Below are 14,266 nucleotides of genomic sequence, written 5' to 3' on the forward strand. Positions count from 1 at the left end.
GAAGCAAGACACAATAGAGATGATGAAGCTATCAAAAAGGCAGTGAATGAATATGATGAAACCATGGAGAAGTATATTCCCGTGTTGATGGCTCAGGCAAAAATCTACTGGAACCTTGAAAATTATCCAATGGTGGAAAAGATCTTCCGCAAATCTGTGGAATTCTGTAACGACCATGATGTGTGGAAGTTGAATGTGGCTCATGTTCTGTTCATGCAAGAAAACAAATACAAAGAAGCCATTGGTTTCTATGAACCCATAGTCAAGAAGCATTATGATAACATCCTGAATGTCAGTGCTATTGTACTGGCTAATCTCTGTGTTTCCTATATTATGACAAGTCAAAATGAAGAAGCAGAGGAGTTGATGAGGAAGATTGAAAAGGAGGAAGAGCAGCTCTCTTATGATGACCCAAATAGGAAAATGTACCATCTCTGCATTGTGAATTTGGTGATAGGAACTCTTTATTGTGCCAAAGGAAACTATGAGTTTGGTATTTCTCGAGTTATCAAAAGCTTGGAGCCTTATAATAAAAAGCTGGTAACAGATACCTGGTATTATGCCAAAAGATGCTTCCTGTCCTTGTTAGAAAACATGTCAAAACACATGATAGTCATTCATGACAGTGTTATTCAAGAATGTGTCCAGTTTCTAGGACACTGTGAACTTCATGGCAGAAACATACCTGCTGTTATTGAACAACCCCTGGAAGAAGAGAGAATGCATGTTGGAAAGAATACAGTCACATATGAGTCTAGGCAGTTAAAAGCTTTGATTTATGAGATTATAGGATGGAATATATAGTAATAGCTGATAATGGCATTTATCAAATGGTTTTGTTCTATAAATTTGCATTGCTTTATTTTAACCTTTGGCATCTTTATATTTGTTACATGTTGAACTTTGTACACTACGCAGTATAAAAATATAAGTAGCTAAAACTTTTGGTGTTACATTTCCCAGAAAGTGAAACATTCTAAGAACTTTTACCCCAGGGGTTATGAAAAATTTCAAACTTATGAAGAATGTTTCTATCAGAAGTTGTAATACCTTTGTTTCCTTTCCTCTGTAACCTTGTGCTCTGATCTCTCTTCAGGGGCCTTTGCACAAGGATTACCTCATTCAGGGACCAAGCACTATCTCAGTAATAGTTAAGAGTAGTCTTTAAATAATCATTTCAGGGATTTGTGTTCTAGTCTCACAATTTACACTCATTAATTTGTAATACATACTTTTATGTAGATTTTAGGATATTTTGGTAGTGTTTTTTAATATGGATATAATGCTTTATCTAACCAAAATTCCTTAGGTTATAAGTGTTTTTTTTTTTTTTTTTTTTAATGGGCAAAAGTCAGTAAAAAATTTTGTAGCCTTAATAAAATTATGGTGCTATAATGTAGACACGATGAACAATTATCAAAGAACAAATTTCCCTGGTTTTCTTTTGTTCCCTTTAATAATTTAAATATATGAACAAGATACGCTGTTACTATTTTCCATGATAACTTTTTATTTATCTCTGTGACAAATAACAGATGTATCCTGAGAACTCAGGGGTTTAAGAGACAGAGGTTTTGTTATGTTTGTTGCCCAGGTTAGTATCCAACTCCTAGGCTTAAGCATACTCCCACTTCAGCTTCCCAAGTAGCTGGGATTTACTGGTGCAAATCACTGGGTCCAGCTCTCAGTTCTTAATTCCTACCTTTGTGCTTGCAATTTAGGATATGCTGGGTGTACAGTGTTTCCATGTTGTAGTCTCTTGGATAAGGAAAAATCTTGGCCACCAGGCCTAGCCAAAAAGGTCGATTCTAAGTTGTAGTGTTCATTTCATGTCCAGAACTCCCAAGAGTTTTTTAGAGTTCCCACTGGGAACCACATGCATTCTGATCAGGCATTTTATTTTCTGAACCTTAAAAGAGCTTTACTATTTGATTTCCCACTCCTCACTCCTCTCTTTCCACAAAAAGTAACTGTCAACCTCACTTGATCCGGCTTAGAAAAATCAAGTGTATTAGATTGAATCATACGAAGTTGTTGATTTTGACAGTTTTTGACTTACAAAACTAGCAGTTTCTCATAGCTCAACCTAGTAGCTTTCTTCTGAATGATAGGGAACCTCTGCCATAATGAGATGATTTTTTTCCTTCAAGGAAAAGGAACCACTTAGCCACATAGGTACTGATAAAAACATGCTCAGCATAATTCCTTTGTAGCATGACCTCAAATTGTGCCCAAATTGTATTATACCAGGAAATTTGGCTTTTTGTGAAGTTCAGTGGTTTTGAATTTATGGCATTTTAAATCTTAATTATCTGAGCTGCTATCATTTACCACTGATGCTTTAGTGTCACATGTGGAGGACAAGCAATGTGTACTGACCTCTTCACTGCATCCCATAGCACATTCAATGTTTGGGAAATGTTCTTTGTTTAACAACTTCTGTACTAAAAGTGTTGCTGCAGTAGCTTTGTGCCCGTGTCAATCTTGGTAGCCCCTTAAGATTTGGAAAGTAAATGAACTGAAATCTTGTTTTCAATGGCCGTATTAAAATTCTGTTTTCTTCCTGTTTCTTCTAAACCATGCTATTTTCTTTAGGGGAAAAAAAGCATAAAGTGTAACTAATGTTAACCACCCAAAAACAAATGTTTTCCAGATTCCCTTTTGCAAATAGCCTGGTCTTTATTTGGCCACAGTTTACCCAGGTGTTATGTGTTTGTGGTTTTCATGTATGTGTAATTTAACTTTTCAGAACATAAAAAGCTTTTCTGAATGGTTTTTAACCCCTTGCTGCTGGGCATTTGGGATTTCCTGGTTAGTAATGTATAAGGAAATCCTGACTGCTCACACCAGTAAGAAACAAAGGTGAACCATGCCATTTGTCCCCTTCCTTACCCTGGCTCTCAGACAGGCACTCACGCAGATTCAGATTGCTGCTGGCAGCAACAAAGTCTTATGAACCACACAGAGTCAAGAAGTCTGGTGCTGAGACCTGGGAAGACAGGGCATTCCTAACTCCCCTAGCATTTGTTGTCCTTATTTTCAGGATATACATCTTTAAAACTCACATTCAAAGTACCCTGCCTTGCTTGATTCTAAAAAGCAAATGACTTTACAATGACCCCATATTTTGCCATTTGAGTGAAAGCTTCTGTACCTAAAACTCAAATGAAAGCTTTGTTCTGTGCTCCTAGAGTATATAAAGTGCTAAAAGCACTTTTCTTGACAACAATGAGCTCCTTATAGAAATATAAGAAATCTTTTAAGATTTATTCATAATACCTGCATAGTCTTATTTTAAAGGACTCAAATATTAATTGAGTATTTAATCTTAGTCAACCCTTTGGTCTCCACAGAGGCACACACAAAATAGGAGTGTGTGTGCTTATACACAAGTAGTTATATTTGTTTTCTCAGGAACAAGAACTTGATCTCTTAGTGCAGAACCATCAAGAACAGACTCCTTTGATCAGTGGCATGATACCCCTGTCAAAGGATTTTTATTCCTCATGACAGTCCCCCTTTGAATGTGGCCTCAGCTGCAGAATGGAAAAGAATGTCCACACCCAAAATGTCCAGATGTTTGCCCCAATACCATCTGTGAAGGTCAGGTGTGGTGGCTAACTCTGACCCATTCATGAGAAGCAGACAATTATGACTGTGTGGGAATGAAGGTGGGTCATCTGGCAATGAGACAGCTGTAATCATAAGAGGGACACTCCTAACCTGAGGGGTGTGTGGCCTCACAGGCTTAGAGAAGCACCTCAGATGGAATCCATACAGAATCACAACAATAGGTTTGGCCCAAGGTTAGACTGATTTGTTTAGAGAGGGCTATGGGATAGATGCCCAAATAAATACACTTATTAGGAAATATGAGATTAGAAAGGGTAAATGGCTTGGAGGGGAAGCTTTAGAACAACTTTCTGACCCCTCTGCTCCATAATCCTCATCTGGGCTCATTTTCTCCCTGGTGTCCTGGAGGGTTAACAGTGTTGGAAGTCTGACTACAGTTAAGCAGAGTGAGACTACCTAAACAACCTAACTTTAAAAGGATAACATCACTAAAGAAAGACTTTACAAGTGAGTATCAGGATTTTCAAATATAATTTTTATGTTTCAGTTTCCCTCTCTTATTGACTCTGGGTGATCTGGAAAGACCTAGAGGTTGTGTTTCTGAGAGCATTCTCTGCAGAGCTTGGTGTTCCAAAGGCCACAAGGGATTTTAGACCCTGGCCCCCGGACATGTTCCAAGACTCTTACATTATGTCAGACATGCAAGCCCTGCCCCAGCTTCTCCCAACACTCAGCTTTTCCTGGTATTAGTAGTTTCCTGGTATTAGTGTGACTTGCAGCTCATTCTCCACCCTTCACTAAATGCCTCTTATCCCTTGTTGACCTACCTCTGGAACTAAAGTGACATTTGGGTTTTCTGTAGTTTTCAGTTTTTGGGCTATGCCCTTCGTGTTAAGTCAAACCATATTTTGTCATGAGCCAGTAACTCTTGGGTTTTGGTTGTCCAACTACATAATCACCATGACTGTAACCATCAGATTCTAAACTGATACTTTCATTCTAGTTATAAGCTATATACTTTTTGAGCACCCTAATGTAGCTCAAACCCTTCAGCAGCAACCTGAATTCTTAAATTAGTATTTTTAAGGAATTGTGACTTTCCTAAGAACCTAGATTGTTGTCTCTAGGTTATAATAAAACATTTCTTTAATCTCAAACAGTTCTTTCAATTTTCAGTCTCCCAATGAAAGATGTATAACTTATAGAAAAGGTTGTCTTATATTTTTAAGTGCAGCTCAAAGAGTACTAAAGTTATAAAAATGCAAATTTATTCACTCCATCAGATACTTTCTTTTATGAGTTTCATATTAAACCCACAAAATCAGTGCAGGATACTGTGGGTTAAACATTTACACAGCAGGACAATATCTGAGAAAAAACCTTTCTGGCATTCTATGGCATGTGGTCACAAAGACAGCAGCTTCTACTCTGTAGTAGGAAGAGACTCCATTTCCTTACTTGTCGTTGGGAAAAGCTGAGTGTTGGGAGAAGCTGGGGCAGGGGTTGCATGTCTGACATAATGTAAGAGTCTTGGAACATGTCCGGGGTCCAGGGTCTAAAATCCCTCATGGCCTTTGGAACACCAAGCTCTGTGCTAAAGGGTGGAAGGCTACCCTGACACACCATAATCTAAGCCCAGGGCATAAAACCCCTCGTGGCTTGGAAATAATCCAGGGCTCAGGGCATAAAACCCCTCATGGCCTCTGGAATGTGTCTAGACTTGCTGGTTCCTTGCTTCTAGCCCTCCCAGGCTCCTAGATCAATTGTGTCTTAGAATTGGTCATATAAATGCTAAACCGTCACAGCTGTAAATCATGTGCTTAATACAATGCTCCTTTTCAAACCCACATTCTCACCACCTGTTTCTTTGATCACCAATAAACAGTAGTCTGGGGTTCCAGGGCTCAGGGCCTTCGCAGCCTCCATACTCGCGTTGGCCCCTGGACCCACTTTCTCTTTTTTTTTTTTTTTTTGTTGAGACGGAGTCTCGCTCTGTCACCCAGGCTGGAGTGCAGTGGCCGGATCTCAGCTCACTGCAAGCTCCACCTCCCGGGTTTACACCATTCTCCTGCCTCAGCCTCCTGAGTAGCTGGGACTACAGGCGCCCGCCACTTCGCCTGGGTAGTTTTTTTTGTATTTTAGTAGAGACGGGGTTTCACCGTGTTAGCCAGGATGGTCTCGATCTCCTGACCTCGTGATCTGCCCATCTGGGCCTCCCAAAGTGCTGGGATTACAGGCTTGAGCCACCGCGCCCGGCCCCCACTTTATTTCTCAAACTGTCTTTTCTCATTCCTTTGACTCTGCTGGACTTCGTCACCCTCATGACCTGGTGTTGGGTCTGATCACCCTAACACTTGAGCCCTTCTCTAGAGGACAACTAATAATCTACTTTAAAAAGAAATTCTGTGTACATCATAGTCATCCAGCACAAGTAGCCTACAGCAGTGAAGCAGCCAGCACACAGGTACTGAAGTTAGTCACCTGGCTCCACAGTCCTGCAATGCCACTTCCCAGCTACTAATGGTGGGTGCTTCTTAACCTAACCAAACTTTAGTTTTTTTCACCAGTAAAAAGGGGATGATACCAGTTACTTCACAGGGTTGTTGTGATAACAATGCTACCTTCTTGCCTGTCTGGCAAAAAAGGGTAAATTTAAAAATTAATTATATAATAATCAATTCTAGGGTAGTGTTCAGCAAAAAAAACACAGACACATTAGAATCACTGAGACTGAGTTGAAACGGACCTCAGAGTTTTTCACTTTATAAAAGAAGAAATTAGGTCCGAATAGGGAATGTGACTTGTAGTTCATAGAGAAAAATGAATCACACCCAAAATGTCCAGAATAGAACCTTATCCACTGCTTCTTGTATTTAGAACCCTATCTTCTAAGTTACTTTACAGTGGTAAAATTCTGCCATTTTCTAAAAAGAGCAGCTTCACCTATCTAATGTTAGCACAATGAGGTACAAAGGACATGGCAAAACTACACAAGGGTGGATTTCAGAGCTTGTCCATCAGGCAATACCAGGCCCAATCAACAGACCGCATCAGAAAATGCAGCAGAAAATGGGTTTGAGTCTTTCAAAAAGAGAAACATGCCCCTGAGGCCAAACATAGGCAAAAGGAAATGTGATGGCAGGAAGGTTTCATTTCTTTTTCTTATAGGACAGCACAGGAAACTGTAGTAGTAGCTTTATCAGGATTTCACTGTGGCAGCAGAAAATGTTAAAGTAAACATGATTACTTATCTGACATAAATGCTGATTAACTGAATAAAAAGTGTATTTGTGGCCAAAATGTAAAAGGTGGACAATTGTATGTCAAGTGAAAGTGTAGATGTCTGAATCCTGAATGTTCTTTCATGGATGAAACGTCAGGATCATGGGTTAGATAGGCCCTTGTAATGTATCAATTATCTGTCATTACTTGGATGAAAATCCAGACAGTATTTGTCTCTATTTTACTGATGACCTGAAGCTTGATGGCACAGAAAATATTCTGTGTAAGAGTCAAGATCCTAACATTTTGAAAATATGGAACTAACTCCAGTAAGATACAAATTTTAGTAAAGCTAAATATAAGTAATGGGGCTTTACAAAAATTAGCCTCCAAGGAGATGCGGCCAAAATGTCACATGAAAAAGATAATCTTTGGTAAATGGCATATAGTCAGTATGAGTTGACAGAGCAATGCCCACCAAAAATGCTTTTTTATTAGTGACTACACTAGAGGAAGCATTGGTACTACTCTGGAAGATTTGTTTTCAGGCCTAGACACCTCACTTTAAAAACAGCAAATGGGCACATGTGAAGAGGATTATTAAGGTGAAAGTCTAGAAATGACAGGAGCAAAGGTTGACAGGAGAAGGTGTTGAGGAACATGAGACCTGACTTAAAATACCTGAAGAGCAGCCCTTCAACAGAGCAATTGGACAATTCTTTATGACTAAAGGTGGCAGAAGTTGTATAATGGGTAGAAGAGGAACACAGATTTTAGTCTAATAATTTTAAAATTTCCTAATACTTGAAGATTACAGAAGTTGGAAAAGGCTTCCTGGAAAGGCAATGAATTTGCATTTGTTCACAGCAAATAAATGGTCAGGAAGACTGGTTATCTGTTGGTGGTCTGGGGAATGTTAGGTAGCAATTATGTTCAGATGGGATGAAACAAATAAGATGGGATGATTTCTAGAGTTCATTCAATCTGAACTTATATAAGTCAGGTAGAAAATTGCTTTTCTTAACTACATAATACAAGAGCTAAAATCTTAGTATGGCTAGTGATTACTGAAATGTATCACATAAGACAGAGTTCAACAGGTCTGACCTTCAGTCATTTCAGAGCCCAGATAGCTACAACCTTCCTTTCAGTGTGGGAGCCACAGGCAGGGATGTAATCAGTATCTGTGCACATGCCCTTCACTACCAGAGAGGGTACTCATGGGCACAAAGTGTATCCTGTTTGTTTTTTGCCAAGAACAGCATGCTGTCAACAAAGGTTAAATAGAACCAACATGAAATAAACAACAATTTCTTTAACAATGGGTGGTTGTGGTATTGATTTATTTTTCCCCAGCATATCTTAAAAATCACACATGGGCATTTGCTTATAGAACAGTACAGTCTAAGAAAACCAGTAAGAGGAGAATCTGAACACACACTGAAAGCATGGAATACTGATATGTGTTGAGCCCTTGTGGAAAACAGTATGGCTCAGTTGGAATTGACAAAGCTATGCTGGAATCTCTCAGGAATTTTCCTTCCCACTGCATATCCCCTTTTAGACTATAAATGTAAAGAGAATTATTTGTATGCATTAGTTACAGCAGTATAATGGCTTACATACAAGTGCTTACTCACATGTAGTTCCCAAAGGATTACTACAGTCCTAGCAGGAATATGTACTGCCTTGGAGGAAGACTCAGGATAAGATATTATTCAAGTCAAGTTGTATCAGAGCCAAAGTATTTCACAGGCTTAGCAAAAATGGACAAGAATTAATATAACCTACATATATTTCTCATAAGATTTAATCATTGTCCAGAACAGAAATATTCATTATTCTGAAGGCACCATCACACGAAAAAGGACTGGCACACAATATTAGGAATAAAAACCACCCGCCCCCCGCCAGCTCCACAGGTTCTGTTCCTCAGGGAGCCTGTAAGCACACATCTAGAAAGAATGTAGCGAGTGTCTTGAGGCTCAATGCCACATCCACCAAGCCACAACTTAGGGCTACTAGGTTGGGGCAGTAGGAATGAAAATCACATACAAATCCCATTGACTGATTAGATGTGTATCAGAGTACAGGTCCACCATACAATTAGTTAAATATACTAGAACAGATTATCCAAAACAACACTGTGGAAAGAATTACCAGTGTTTCCACATACAATTACTTAATTCCTGACATGTTCTTGAAGAGGAATAGTCTTGAACTGATGAATGACCTCTGTCTAAAGACTTATCCTCTCCCACTCATTTAAAATAATGTCTATTTCACGGAAAAAAAAAATCCCAACAAGGCACTGTGAGCTTTTGGGGATACAGTATATAAGTAGCTCAAAAATAACTACTTATAGAAACTTATATGCCAGTATGAGCATTTCATGTCCTTTTCCGATATGTGAACAAGATTACCTTAAAGGAAAAACATGTTTCCTAGGGTGCATGTGGTGTTCAGGAAAAACACTGCCAACAAAAGGTTGTCTTAAAAACACGTATATATGTTGCTTAGAAATCCACGATGAAACAGATTTTTTTTCCTTTTCTTTCTCACTCAGATTTGGAATTCAGAGTCTCTGCAAGATGTTTTCCTTGTGGAAAATAAATAATCTCCTTTGGAAACCAAAAAAGAAATGTTTTCATGTTCACAGAACTAAAGTTACTAAATTCTGTGATGGTTCTTTGGCTTGAGTGTTCTATATGTCAGTTATCCTTACTCTGATTTGTTAAGGAATTAATTGTGATTAGAAGAGCACAAGAGTGCCCTTTGAGGATCTTCCAAGGTTCAAAAGGGAGTGCTTCGGGTTCACAGGAGTCTCAATGCCTCCTGGGAATACAGCATTGATTTTAAAAAATGATTAGGGATTGACAAAACCTAGCTACCAATATCCTCAACTATAAATCCAAAGAGATTTAGTCACAAGTAGGTTGCACTTGATTATGCTACAAGCAACAAAATTATAAAAATAAATCTTGTGTGTTCAAATCAGTGGAAATATGAACATGAAAAACTAAAGTTAAAAGAAAAACCCATATGCAAACAGAAGAATAAACAGCTTCACACTCCCTTTGAAGAAAAAAAACTTAGACCCAGGTCCATTTTATTAATAATATGATCTATAATCTCTTGACATTACAAGTAGTTTTTACAGTTAAATTTCACACTGAAGACAAACACTGTTTGGCTTAGGGAGCAGAAGGCTGAGTAACTTACATCCTTTATATCAGACACTATATTTTAACAGTTTAAGAAAACCTTTTATACTTTCTGGATTTAAGCATCAATGTATAAGTTGTTTCCTTTACAGGAAACTGAAATAAGTAAAAATTAAGTGAATATACTGATATATGTATGGCTCATTTGGGAACATGAAGCCTAGAGCAAAGCCAAGCTTCTATAACTCATAAAGTCAAAGGTAAAACATTCTGGATTCTTCAAACCTAAATGGGCACTTGTTATTTTCCACTTTTCTTCAACCATGAGCTAAGTCCTAACTAAAATCAGAGTTGATAAAGATTAAGTGGTAAACAAAAAAATTATTAAAGCTGTCCTTAACTCCTGTCTGAGTGTTTTTTAAGATGTAGATATGCTTTCCACAGCATTCCATTTTGGCTGCCTCAAGCACCAGCACATGCAGTTTGTAAATCAATCTGTAGTAACTGTGTTCTAACATTTATACAGAATAGAAGTTCAACCAAACCGAGCCCAATGTAACAGCCAAGGGAACACACTTCAGTGTAGGACTACAGAGCTTCTCTGATAAGCTACAGTTAAGTTGTAGCTATAAAGGAATATGACAAAGGAAAGTCTGGGTGCTAACATGCAGAAAGGCATTTTCAAAAATGCAAGCCAGGACTTAGCAGTTACTAACAGACTATTCTGGGTAGGGGGAAAGGTTTCCTTGCAACCATCTGTATCTGGTATAACATATACACCGATGGAAGCTCATCCTTTATTGCAATTTTGTTTTCAAAATACATCAACACAGTTAGGCAAACTAGAAGGCTTCCAACTTCATAAATAACTTTTAAGTAATAGCACTACAACATGGAAGCACTTTAAGGAAGAAGACTCCTACTTCCTCATAAGAAACAATATAATCCTCTTTTCTTTGTGTAAAATGATGGGCACAATAAACATGTGGTTTCCACAATTCTTATTAAGCTAAAAACAGCTCAGGTTACTTATCATAAGACTAAATTCACTTATGCACTACTAGAAATTGCACCAAACATTAAGGCAACAGTTTCTCTAAGGGTCTATAAAGCCTGTTCACACTTAGTCTTTAGTATTCAATGCCATTTCTCACTAGCGGCAAGTTACTATTCCCACTGAAACCCCAACCCAAATGTGACATTACCAAATTTAAGTAAACTATTGCAAATATGACTAATTTAAGAAAGTCAGTGTTATGCAGTACTGAAAACCAAATAGGCAATAGGTTTTTGAAATTAAAAATAGACGTTAACAATGAGTTAAGAAGTGTCACATAAACAGTGTTCTCCTAACTTTTATGAAGCCATTTTCAAATACGATAGAAGTAAGAGGCATGGTTTAAGTGCTTCTGTGCATATTCATGAACTCAGTCCTCCACAGATACTAAGTCTATACTGAGGCACCTCCCAGAAGTAGGTGTGTGAAAGTGGGGGCTGGGGGTGGGGCGAGGCTTTCTGATTTACTAAATCAGAGCGAAACAGTACTGATGAATGTTCTTGTGTTTCAAAATGATTTCGGTAGAAATGATTCCACCTACAAAATGCAGTCACCATTATAAAATCAAGGTTGGGGAGTCCTGCATATACTTGGAAAAAGAAAAACAAAGACATAAATCACGAATTTCCATAAGGTTCATGTAGAATAGTGAACATAATAATTTCAGGTGTTACATTTATAGTTTCCTAATATCAAGTATGGATTTCTGAGGTTGTTGAAACTGAACTCCCTGGAAAAGAATGTTATAACAATTACATGCAAAGGAATGGATCTTCTAATGAACCTGTTTTATTTTTAAAAAATTTACTGCAGAAACATATATACTATATATATACTATATATATATATATATATATTATTACTTCCAGTGAGACATTAGTACCTTCTTTAATTTATATATTTTGATCACCAATTAGAGAATTACCTTCATGAACAGGAAGCATTTTTATAAAGCTGAAGATTTTATATTCTAGAGGCAACTTCCTCATCAAGTGTCCAATTAGGTCAAATATCAAGGGCTTAAGCAAAGATCTGCTGGAAATTTTATAATTAAAAATAAATCACCAATGAAGAGAGGCAGCTTCTAAAAAAGAAATATTTCATTTTGTTGTTAAACTGATATTTAATTCTAATTTAATTACAGATTTATTAGTTTGAGGCCAATTTTAATAGTTAAAAATTATTTATCATTTTGAAGTCTTAAAAATATCATTTTGTCAATTTTAAATTATCATTTTTCTGGTTAAGGCTACTTCAGATATAAAAGGTATCAAACTGCCCAAAAATACTTTGGAGCTGTTGCTACATACACAGACAATGCATCCTTTTAAAGGATCGTCTGCATTTTGACTTACATTATCTGATCAAATATTAGTTTTAAAAAATTATCAAAAGTTAGGTATTACATTAAGAAAAGAATCCATCTCAAAATGTGAATCATGAACCTTGGCAGACAGTGATTCAAAGTAATCATTTCACTTTAATATCCAGGTTTGAATGTACAAATGCTTGCTAAATGTGATTAATGTTCTCATTATTTAAGAAACAGATATTTCAAACTTTTGATTATGGTATATGCATTAATACATTACATTTAAAAAAAATTTAGGTTAAACCAGTTATTCAAAAAAGGCATTAAACCATTATTAAAACTAAATTGAAACTTTACTTTTATATGAAAATTTATCATGCAGTTGGGATTAATTTTAAAAAAGCAAAATGATTTTGTCGTTGAAACTGCTGAGGCTTTCAAATTCAGTAGTTGAATGATGACTGTTTCGTTAGTGAAACAATTCTTGCAATTGGAGACATTAAGTCTAAGAAGTTTTCCTTCTGCTCCTGCTGTGGCTGTTTCTTCTGCATTTCAGCAACAAGAATGTGAAATCAGAAACATTAGGACTCTAAGTGGAATAAAGGCATTCATTTCATGGGTAAACCTGTTCTTCACTTGCAATGAGGGATGTCAGCTTTTCTTACAAAACATGTTATCAATGAATTAGAATATAACAATAGGTTATCTCAGTGATACAAATACAACTCATACCTCAATAGAAACAGAAACATGGAGAACAAAAACATGTCGCCTAACAGAATAATTTGTATACTGATGATACAAGGTTTTATGCATGTATACTAATTTCAAAAAAAAAAAAAAAAAAAAAAAAAAACCATAGGCCAAGTCAAGCACCTTACAGAAGTGAAGGTTTTTCTAAATAACAGGTTGCCTATATTCTTTCATGAATATTCTTCCCTTTAATGGCCTAGTCACACTAGAATATGCTCTTAAACAATGTACACGTGTATCACTCCTCAGTGGAATCCTTTCCTAGACATCTGATTCCCAGAAACATTCTTTTAAAAAGAGGCTAACTGAGCAATCAATGATACCAAAATCTGTCTTTGTTCCCCAAGAGGAAGCATCAATACAAAACAGCTGGCAGCAGCTTCCTCTGGAATAATTGGCAGCCTTGTGCTGCCTAAAATTTGAAATGACAACCGTTGGCTGTAAAATGACGTACCTACAATGAGAGAGATTTAGGAATACCATCTGTCAATACATAGATGTAGAAACAAAACAAACTACAGAATGGAAACAAACTTATTTTAAACCAACAAACAAAGTATCCAAAATATAGTCCATGATATATTTGATTACTAGTATAACCACAGTTGAAAACTTAAAAAAAAAATTGACATTTTTTTGTAATGATACTAATGGATTTATAAAAGGTTTCTGTTTCCAAAGATGTTATTGGGGTCCACATATTCCTTGACAGACTTCAGCATCCCAAAGCCGACATCAGAGATACTTTCCTTTAGCCATTGCTTCCGTAACTTGCCCACTGGAAAACAAAATCAAAATGCTTCAATATACGCTGTGATGCTGGGAACCAATCAATCTTGTGACCACGAGTGAACAAACACTGTGTGATAAATGCTTTTATTCAAAAATGAGAAATGTTTTGCTTTATTTGATTTATTGAGCCCACCAGACTATCAAGCTCATTAAGCCCAGTGTATTCCCAGGGGAAGTCTGTGCTCCACAGTGTCTCCTTTCTCTGTAAACTATGAAATGGAGATTGAAGGAAGCTTGGATGGAGATTATAGCCCATTTTACAAATAACAAAATGAGAAAAACGTGCATTTCGAAAGAACCCACCTCTGCCTTAACTACCACAACACACCCAAGTTTTAGAGAAAATGAAGTTAATTAAAGAAAAACATCATATTGGGATGAATTTGTTGGGTA

General features: G+C 37.0%; 2 protein-coding genes across 2 annotated transcripts in view; one reads left to right on the plus strand and one right to left on the minus strand.

Annotated features, from left to right (window-relative positions):
• The window catches only part of LOC108527101 (tetratricopeptide repeat protein 30A-like), a 4,717-nt gene extending 2,140 nt beyond the window's left edge, over positions 1 to 2,577 (plus strand). Inside the window, exon 2 of the mRNA XM_017868258.1 lies at positions 5 to 2,577. Within this exon, the coding sequence (XP_017723747.1) occupies positions 5 to 804 (800 nt within the window). The 3' untranslated portion in view covers positions 805 to 2,577. The remainder of the gene's footprint in view (positions 1 to 4) is intronic.
• A 5,544-nt stretch (positions 2,578 to 8,121) lies between these two features.
• The window catches only part of AGPS (alkylglycerone phosphate synthase), a 160,781-nt gene continuing 154,636 nt past the window's right edge, over positions 8,122 to 14,266 (minus strand). Inside the window, 1 exon segment of the mRNA XM_017868293.1 lies at positions 8,122 to 13,859. Within this exon segment, the coding sequence (XP_017723782.1) occupies positions 13,738 to 13,859 (122 nt within the window). The 3' untranslated portion in view covers positions 8,122 to 13,737.

The sequence above is a fragment of the Rhinopithecus bieti genome, unplaced genomic scaffold (assembly GCF_001698545.2).
Source record: "Rhinopithecus bieti isolate Rb0 unplaced genomic scaffold, ASM169854v2 scaffold_3062, whole genome shotgun sequence".
NCBI lineage: Eukaryota > Metazoa > Chordata > Mammalia > Primates > Cercopithecidae > Rhinopithecus > Rhinopithecus bieti.